This window comes from Galeopterus variegatus, unplaced genomic scaffold (assembly GCF_000696425.1).
Source record: "Galeopterus variegatus unplaced genomic scaffold, G_variegatus-3.0.2 Scaffold13986, whole genome shotgun sequence".
Taxonomy (NCBI): Eukaryota; Metazoa; Chordata; class Mammalia; order Dermoptera; family Cynocephalidae; genus Galeopterus; species Galeopterus variegatus.
Window position 1 is genome coordinate 17,050 of NW_007740097.1, and position 10,021 is coordinate 27,070.

A 10,021-nucleotide genomic window follows, 5' to 3' on the forward strand; every position below is an offset into this window, starting at 1 on the left:
TTTTTTTTTTTTTCTTTTTTTTTTTTTTTTTTTTTTTGCCTTGTCCTATGCCCAATGTGGAAATTAGCACAGACTTCAGTATAGAGGATTTGCTTCTAACTCTAGGTTGATGCTTCAAGTTGGTGGATCAAAATTACACTTGGAACCTCTCTATGAGAGCCCCGTGCTGGAGGCCCACCTGCTATATGCACTGCTTCTCCAGCACAGACAGGTTATCCTGGAGCATTGACAGGATACCTGTTTATTTTTTTGAGCGCCATAAGAAATAGTTGCTTGAGTTTATGGCCCATGATGAATCTTTAATGTCCAGCATCAGTCTTGGTATGGAAGTTGCTCACACTGTCTGAGGCATGTAGCAATCAAGATTGGCTGTGAAAATTGCACCTTCCATGGGGGGCTCCCTTTTGGTTCTTGGCCAAGGCCCAGGGAGGGAATGAGATCCCTTGAATTAGTTATTTCTACAGAAGGACAGGTTGAAATTGATGATGGTGGCTTTAGACTAAGGCATGAGAGAGCATGAGAGTACAATCTTTGAGCCTTAGGTTGTCTAAGGGAGTACACTCTTGGCTAAGTTTCACTGAAGGAGTCACATCACTCTCTATTAGAAAATGCTGTGGTGGTCTGTGCAGGGACTTTGTGATAGCCAAGTATAAAATAGAAAATAGAGGTGACCAACTATATTTTTTCATCTCAGGTGCATGTTAAGTAGCAATTCCATGTGACTACTAGAAGCAGCAGTGGTTCTTGTATCCTGCTTATGTTTGTAAGTATGAAACTCTTCCCTAACAAGGATATAAACAGTTTCTGGGAAAGAAAGATTCTCCAGGAGGGAAATGCTGGACTTCCTGCTATTGTGGTGATTAAAAATGAAGAAATACAACCAAAGTTGTAACTTGAATATTGGGAGCCATATAAATTACTCTGGAGTGGTGTCATTGCATAGTACTGATTAAGAAGGTTGACTATGGAGCCAGCCTTCCTCTGTCTAAATTCACTTACTAGCTGTGTAATCCTGGACAAGTGTCTTGACTTGTCCGTGGTGCTTCTATAATCTCTTCCACAAATGGGGATAGTGATAGTAGCCACTCAACTCATAAAGTTATCATGAGGATTACGTGAATGAGAATGCTGATTGGCATATACTAAGTGTTAAATGCACACTAGCTATCTTTCTTATATGTATACCTCTAGTGATTAAGAACTCACTACCTACCTTCTTTTCAATCCATCGATTCGCAGATTTTCTTTCTGTACCCCAGTGCCTAATGTGGAGTGAGCTCTGAATTATGTTAGGGAATATAATAAATCCTACACCTTCAAATCCCAAAGCAACTTTAGATATATCTGAGAACTACATATGAACCTACTTGTAAGAAGGTGCTTATGTAATGTATAATGTTAATTAGAAAGGTTCAATATCAGCTCTTTAAACTTACTTCACCTAAGGGTCTCTGGAGGTAATTATGGGAGAAGGGCTTTGGTCTGCTAGAGCCAGTACAGGCTCTACAGTTCACTCTGCTTTTGCACACTTTCTCTGTCTGCCTTGGGAAATGTTGGACTATCCAATTTCAAAGGTGTTTTTTAAATTTCTATATTCTATTGTACTAAAGCTTAGTTTCCCTAACTAGGAAGAGAGTGATTCAGTGTCTAAGAAGGTGATTAAAACATCTCATGATGATCCATACTGAAAAATCATGTTCTGCTTGTTGTTTTGGAACAGGTTAGGATAGAAAACATCTGATGGATCAAGATCAAGGCACAGAAGAATGCGATCTATTGCAATTTCATCTGACTCTGAACAGCTGTCTAGAGTCCTGGAGCAGTGTGATGACAATGATATCCGTCTGGGTTCACAGTTTTTTCTGATCCCCAGGAAGGTCCACAGGTCAATACTGTGATAATAGATACTGAAGAGCTACAGAGTTTTCCAGAATAGTAGGCATTGGCCTGCTATGGACAACTCTTTTCATTGCATTAACGGGCAATATGACAAAGGAGTTTAGGTCGTCTTACAATGTTCTACTTTTCCTGTTAGAATTTAGATACTACTAAGTTGTGAAATCTTCTTCTTGAAAGTTCTACGAAAACAAGTTTTGCTACCAACATTCTTGGGCAAGTATGTCATGATTCAGGAAGAAGAGGGGATAAAATGAAGGGGCAAAGGGGACAGTGCCAGCAATTATAGTGTTTCTATGTACAAAGTGCTCTAGGGGCCAACTCACAGTCTTCACTTTAGTTCTGTGAGGTTCCACTGCTTCTCTTATGCAGATAAAGACACCGAGTCTCAGAGGGAGGAAATGTCTTGCCCCCAAATGCAGCAGTCAGTTGCAGAGCCAGGATTTGAACTCAGGAGTATGTGACTCTAAAGCCATGAGGCTATAAAGGTCCATTCCAGCCTTAACATGCATAATTCTTTTTCTGAAAGGCCACCCAAGAAAGGACTGATGCCAGATTGTTTTGGGATGATGCTATAATCAGTATGTATCTGCTGGGCAGATGGCAATGGCGTCTTCTTTTCTTCTGGCTCTAACCTACCTCCCCAGACTTACCTTCCTTCATAACTTTCATGAACCTTCTTCTTGACTAGAGTCTCCTCATTCAACAAACATTCCACGCCCCATGTGTTTCCCTTTGTCCTGACTACCTTCTTCCACTTTCTCTAGTTAAAACCTCCTCCTCGCTCCAAGACGCAGATTAAATATCACCTCCCTTACCTTACTTAGGAAAGTTATTCGTGACCACCCCTGGGCTCCCATAACACTTTGTTCCCAGAGCCTTTCAAATTATGTTGTAATGAATCCATGTACTTGTGAGTTTTTTGAAGACTGGGACCATGTACTATTATTGATTAATGTATACCTAGTGCTTGTTGCTGTGCCTGGAATATGACATGTGATCAACAAATGTCTGATAAACAAGGAAAAGGGTGGGTGAAGAGATGGACACAGCATTTCTGTAACGAGGAGCTGAGATCGTCAAAGTGTTGTGCTCAGAGGAAAGAGGTGTTAAGCGCTGCTGTGTCTTCCTACTGTTGGCATCTCTATTTTCTGACTTTTTTGCTACTTTAGCATTTCCCATTTTCAGCTGTTGGCTTTTTGATTCCCTTTCCAATTGTCATTTCTACTGTTTAGCTTATTCATAAATTTATACCATAGTTCATCTCTAAACTGATTATTTCCAAAACAGTATTAACACAGAAAAAATGTGATTATTACTTTGCTTGCACAAATATCTTGAAAATTATGATATGTACTTTTCTTCCCCTAGTGGAAAATAAAACCGTGTAAAGTCAGAAGCCCTGAGACAAAAATTCTGTTTTTACAACTTAAATGCTGTATACAGGTTGTGCCCTGCATGAAGGCATCCAGTCAAGAGAGCGAGTGTGTGCTGAAATCCTGCAGACACTCCATTGCCAAACCTTGTGCCTAACGGGGCTGCAACCACCCAAAGAATTTACCTTTCCTAATTCACACTAAGGTACAGAAGAGGAATAGGCTGTTTTACATTGGACAAATTACTTAATTTTTCCAAGCCCCATTTTCTATTTCCTAAATGTAGATAATACTACCTAGTTGGCCCCATCGGCTCATTAATTCCTTTATTCATTTATTCAGTCATTCTAAAACTTATTGAGGACCCAGCCTAGTGGCTAAGAGCTTAGGCTTTGGAATCAGACATCAATCAATGGAGCAACTGTATATTATTGTTATTACTTAGTTCATCTGAAGTGGGTTGAAATTTCTCAAAAGAAGTTTACTAAGAAACAAACATAAGTTTAGAAAACACCCTTGGAGAATGTGTGTATGTAGTCACAAAGCAAGGTCACTAGAATGTAGACCTTGATTTACTCACCTCAGAAACACTCATGAGGATATTCTATACCAAACCACAGATGAAGATCTCCCATCCCCACACCTTTAGGTAAATCCTATTCTGCTACCTTTTCAGATCTTATCTTCTCCAAGGCAGTGGCTAGAACAAGTCTCATATTTCAGATGGAGGATGAGTTGTGAATATGTCAGTTTGTGGGGAGAACCCTTTGCCCTTGTCCTGGGAGAGAGCTGCTCTGGAGCAGACAGTGCTCATGTGAAGACACTAGATTTCCCTCCACCCACAGGGATAAGCAGAGGGCTATTTTTTCCATTGTAACTCATGTTATTGTTTAAGAACTTTCATCACTTGGAAGCTTTTCCGTGTACTGAGATTTTTTTTCAATGATGCTTTTAGCTAAGCTCCAGCCAATCAATCTCTCTCTCTCTGTGTCCACTCTCCCTTCCAAACCTACATATCCTCCTGGCTTTCCTGTCCTGTAAAGGGTATCACCACCTAGTTGTCTAAGCCAGATATCCAGAGGTCACTTTGGACAACTCCATCCTGCTTAGTCGTCCAGTCACTCATCAAATATTATGCATTATGTCTCCTAAATAACCTTCCCACCCCTCCCCTCTTCTCCATTCCTGTTATCAGCACATTCCCTGGACTCCATCCTGGTCTTCCTTCATTTTGACCAACTCTTCTCCATTTCAGCCTTCACTTAATGCCAGGCTGACCTTTCAGAAAGGCAGCATCTCCTCACGGCCCACTGTCAACTGTTAGCCCGTGAACTCCCTTCTCTCTCTCCTCTACCTGTTTTACAGCTAGACCATCATTCACATGAGAATCAGATTATTTATAACATTTTGACAACCCAGGAAAGATGCAATGATTACTGATTATTACTTTCTTTTCACCCACAGTTGAGGAATGCTGGTTGATGTTGTAATGATGAGGGTGGGGAGGGATGATGTGCTAGGGAAGTATCACTATGTCAGTGGGAGGACAGTGCCATCCAGTGAGGGCAAAATGCAAACTCCTTAGCTCAGCACTCCAGATCTCTTCTCCTCTCCTCCTCTTTTCTCTTCCCCTTCATTACTTCTCTGCCTTTCCCTCTTCTCACCATCACACTATGATAGTCACTGATGTTAACTGAGCACATACTTTTGGCCAATGTTGTGCTAAGCAAAGGCAATGGCTAGGCTGGGTTGCCTATTCTGGCTGGGTTGTTACTCATGATGTGAATCATATCTACACTGCACCTCTGTAACATCCTCTCTTGCCCCTGCCCCAGCCTTGCCTCTGTTGGCTCTGTTCTTCCTACACCACTTGGGATGCACTCTTTTGGAGTTCCAAATAACTCTACCTTCTTCCACATAGCAGTCTTCCAAATAGTTGGAATGAACTATGCCATATTTCCTCTAAGCTTTTGACATCCCTTCCCTGTCATGTTGGCCTTTGTCTCTCATGAGAAAGAACTTGAATTTCTTAGTGTCTCTCCTAGAATATGGTGTCCAGAGATAAGGACCGGAATGACCTGCATACAGTATAATAAATCTGCTTGCTTTGTTCAGACCATGCTGCCTTTGTGCACACATTACAAGATTGCATTTACTTCTTTCGTGAAGTTCAGAATATACTGTTTTCTTATATAGAACTTATGGTTGCTATCTATTCATATGTATTTCCTGTCATCAAAATACTTTGTAATCCTCATTTTAATGATTGCAAAATAGTTCATCATATTGTAATCATATTTTAATCTATATAATCAATACTTTCTGTTGGACTTGTAGGTTGTTTCTGGCTGTTCCTGGGTGAGCTCTTACAAGTGACAAGACCTGAGCCCAAACTCCAGTTACTAGCACTGTGACATTGGTTTTATTAGCTTTAAGTCCTATAGCTTACAAGCAGCCAGATAATTCATATGTGCAATAACAGAAGTTTACATGTCAATTTTGTTTTGTAGATTTATTTTTCTTAGTAAAGTTCCTTAGAGAAAATTAAAATGCATCTCAGAGAATGAAGTAATAATAAAATATAAGAGCTGCTGTTTTTTTGAATGTCAAACACCATAAAGAGCACTTCATTTTATCTCTACTGACTTTGACAACAATAGTAAGGTAAAGGTATTATTATCCCCATTTTCTAGAGAAAAAAGCTGAGACTCCAAGAACTTAAGCAACATTCGTAGTAAATGTGAAGCCCAGATGCAAACCAGACCTATTTCATTCACAAACCTGTATTAATCAGTAGGCTGGGCCCTTGACAAGGGTTTTAGAACAACTTAGTGCATGAATAAAGAAATGAATGACCCCATTGAATGGACTACTTAGGTATCATCCACCTTTTATGAGGGAAGATAAAGGCCTGGAGAAGAGTTCCTGTGTAAATAAGAAAAGGTGTCCTCTCTGGGAATTGCACACAGAGACTGCACTTTGGCCCGCACTTGCTACTTGGGGACATCCTGCAATCACCTCTTAAGTTGTAGGGTGAGCATTTGACCCCAGGTGCTCTGACGTTGTGTTCTGCTCTCCTTCACTAGAGAGCATGATGCTTCTCCATTGCATAGCCCTCTGTTCCCAATCAAATGACACGAGTGTAATCAAAATTTCTAGTCAGATGACACAAGTGTAATCAAGATTTCTAAGATAGCGGTGAACAAACAGGAAGTAGTAATCACATTTCTGAGGAGGTAGATGCTGGTGATATGAATAATAATAGCTACAACTTAACAAACTTTAGCCAAGTGTCTGGCATTATGCCAAAAACTTACTATGCATTAGTTCTATTTACCATAAACTAGTCAGATGGGTATTCTTATTTCCATTTTACAGATGATGAAGCTAAGACTCAGAGCATTTCAATAACTTTTTCAGGTTCACGAAAACAATTCCAAAGCCCAGCCTCCCATAGTCTGAGCAGCATGGAGTATTGTGATCGTCAGGATTCTCCTGGCACCCTCCCCTTCTTCTTGAGCCATCTTCCCTCAGAGCACCTTTTCTCTGGATATTTTTGGATGCATTTCCCTAAAGTCTAATACATATGGCTGACAAGCTTATGATTTTCATCCTGCACCTATATGAATCCTAAGGTGGCCCAAGTATTTGTCCCTAAGGTTCTGATGGTTTCTATTATAATAATCAATTCCTCCTTGTTGCCTAGAGTTGAATGCAGAATCATGTTTTTTTCCTGACTTCTGGGAGATAAAGATCATTAGCAAATTATGTGTTTATGGTCTGGACTGCCTCCAACTGAGTGAGGCTATCCATTATTTTTGAGTTGGTTGAAGGCCCATGTCTTTGTCAACACGTCCTCTGAACTAATTCTGTGACTTGAGTTAGAAAAGCCTCATCCCTATTTTCTCTAAGCTGTGGGAATGAGGGAATGAGCTAGATAGAGACCTGTAGCATTTTGTTGTTGTTGTTGTTTCATATTTGTTAATCTTTCTACCGTTATTCTCATACAAATGCTCTCCACTGTGCTCTCTAGATGCCTACACAGTGTTTATCTTACTGACATGCACGGTGCTCCCATTCCTTGCTACAGGCACGTGCTTATTTCCCAAGGAAAGGCTGAACTTTGTCTTTTTTAAAAATCAGATCAGAAAGAAGCGATGGGGATGTAGCAGGGTATGTTCACGTTTATTTGACTGTAGAATCAAAACAGGAAGATTGTCAATGCCCAAGAACTTAGGCCGAGAAGGGGGATGAGAAATTGGAGGAACTGAGAAAAAGCCGTCGTCAGTGACAAAAGACAAAATCTTGCTTTCTTTACAAATGTACCAGGCATTTGTGAATTCTATTATTAGTGCAGTACCATTTATAGATTGATGGTTATCAAAACAGTGTTTTCAATATTATGCTTGACACCAGTTGGAGAAGTTATATGCTAAACAGTGAAAACAACAGAACAGGAGTGACAAAGTAAAAACAAAGCCTGGGTTTAAATTTCTGTTCTCTCATATATTGATTTTCTGACCCTGGGTTAGTAGTTAGTGCTTCTAACCTTCCTTCATCTGTACAAATGTGGAGGATAAAATTTACAATTAAAATAAAACAAATTTACTTATAAAATATTTTTAAAGGGTTCCCTAAGTATGCTTAAGAGTTTGGGAGACCTCCTTATCTAATATTAAGTGGAAATTTTATTTTTTAAGGGTCCAGGTATATGAAGGCTTTATGGTCAAAACAACCTGATTTCAAAATTTGTCATTATCTCTTCCTGGTTGATTTACCAGCTCTTATTTGTGTCTTTGAACATCAGATTTTCCTCTGTAATATGGGAATAATATTCACCTTCCTCCTGGGAAGGTTAAGTGAGGTGATGCATTTGAATGGGTCCATACACGTGGTTGCATCAACTGCATTCACTGAATGCAGGATGAAAAAGACCTCTGCAGACTCTGAAAGCCTAGGTAATTGCAGGTTTTCATCATTGTTAAGGGCATTTTAATGTTCGCTGGATGAATTGCTTTCTTTCTTTCAGACACTCTAATTAAAAGAGTCTGAGACATTCCTACTTGGATGCAGATACTTTTTTCCCCCAGATTTTACTTACCTACTTGTAACTTTCTTCTCACAAGACAGTGACTCCACTTCAAAACGAAACACCAAGAACAAAACAAAACCCGCAACACACAAACATAGTATCCCACTGCCAACATCTGAGCTCATTTCAAATCCAATGCAGGTAATAGCTAGACTTTGAGGCTTAATTTGCTTCCAAATTCTTGCTACATTGGAATCCCAAAAAGTTGGTTTGGGAGGAGACGAGCAATCATGTGGAGCCTGAACACGTACTTGAATGCTTTTGGGAAGAGAGCCAAGATCTCAGCCACCCAGTAGCTGGGGAAGAGAGAGAGAGAGTGAGGGAGGGAGGAGTTCCTTACCGTGGCATCTTCCCCGGCATAGTGGTTGAGGACCCGGCGCCCACCTGGATGTCTGTCGGCCCAGCTGGTAACATCGTAAACCTTGCGGTTGATTACCAGCCACTGGTCAGCCTCCTGATTGTGTCTCTGGATCTCCTGCCAGGTGTACATGTTGAGGCTTTTCCTGTGCACGTCGTGTTTCCCATTTGTCTCCCGCTTTACACAGACCTCAGCCTTCCCATTTGCTGCTGGTTTCCCATTCGTGTGATGCTTCTCACCCGGGTATGGCTGACTCCATCCTACAAGGCTCCCATTGTCCTCGTGCTTTTCTTCAAACTTCATCGTCATTGAATCCCTAGGATTTCTGGGTTGACTTCTGAAATTTCTAATCCTTGCCTCTGATGGGCCCTAAAGTGACTGCTATGGTTTTTCATTCCATTGCAGTATGATGTCAACACAGAAAATGTCTTTTTAGCCTAGTTGTCTCCTTATGAACCTGACAGTGAACGCCTTCCCAGCCAGCCACTCCCTTCCTTGTCTGTCCCGAGTCTTTGCTGCCCTGCTGGAGGCTAGACCACATTTCTCTCTTCCCTTCCTCTGTCCCTGCTGGCTGGCTTTAGCAGCATCCTCCTTCATCATTAAATGCCCCTCCGGTAAAGAGCCTGGACCAATTGCAGTCTGGCCAACTGCTGTGGCCCGCCCCAAGGGAGGAGGAACCAGGCTCTGTTCAGGTGATTTTCCTGCACAGCATCAAGATGAATTAGGTTTGCTAGCTCTCTGGCATGCTGTCGATGGAGATTGGTTAGCATATGAGCAAAAACTTTCAAAATTTCCAAGAAGACACAAATGCTTGGTAGACTTGGGAAGTGTTCTTCCAACAGCTGTTATTTCTCCTAAGGGCTTTCAAGTTCTTTAAAACTTTTTTTTTTAAAAAAAGCTTTGGGTTTGATTTTACCACGGAAGCAAATCAATATAAACCAGTTTTCTCTCTTTTCATTTTCTTTTGAAAGCTGTCTAAATCTGTCAGCATGCCTAAAGGTAATAGCACCTGACGTTTGCCAGAACACATGACGGATGACAAAGCCTTTGTCATGTGTTTCATCTGATTTAATCCTCACATCAATCCTCTGAGAAAGGTGCTATTAGTGACCCATTTTTCAGGTGACAAAAGAAGGTCTGAAGGCCTCAGGAGGGTAACATTCTAGAAGCACCCTGTGAAGGAGATGTGAACTGATGCATGAATTTAGATATTTCTGATTCCAAATCCCAAGCTCTTTTCATTCTATTTCCCACACCTATGGTTTACGCATTTATGATAACAACATGACTCGGTGGTTT

At 40.8% G+C, this 10,021-nt stretch overlaps 1 protein-coding gene across 1 annotated transcript in view; it reads right to left on the minus strand.

Annotated features, from left to right (window-relative positions):
• Positions 1–9,025, minus strand: part of LOC103581809 (fatty acid desaturase 2-like protein FADS2P1) — a gene marked incomplete at its 3' end in the record, with an annotated part of 25,088 nt that extends 16,063 nt beyond the window's left edge. Inside the window, exon 1 of the mRNA XM_008563554.1 lies at positions 8,705–9,025. Within this exon, the coding sequence (XP_008561776.1) occupies positions 8,705–9,025 (321 nt within the window). The remainder of the gene's footprint in view (positions 1–8,704) is intronic.
• Positions 9,026–10,021: the final 996 nt, after the last annotated feature.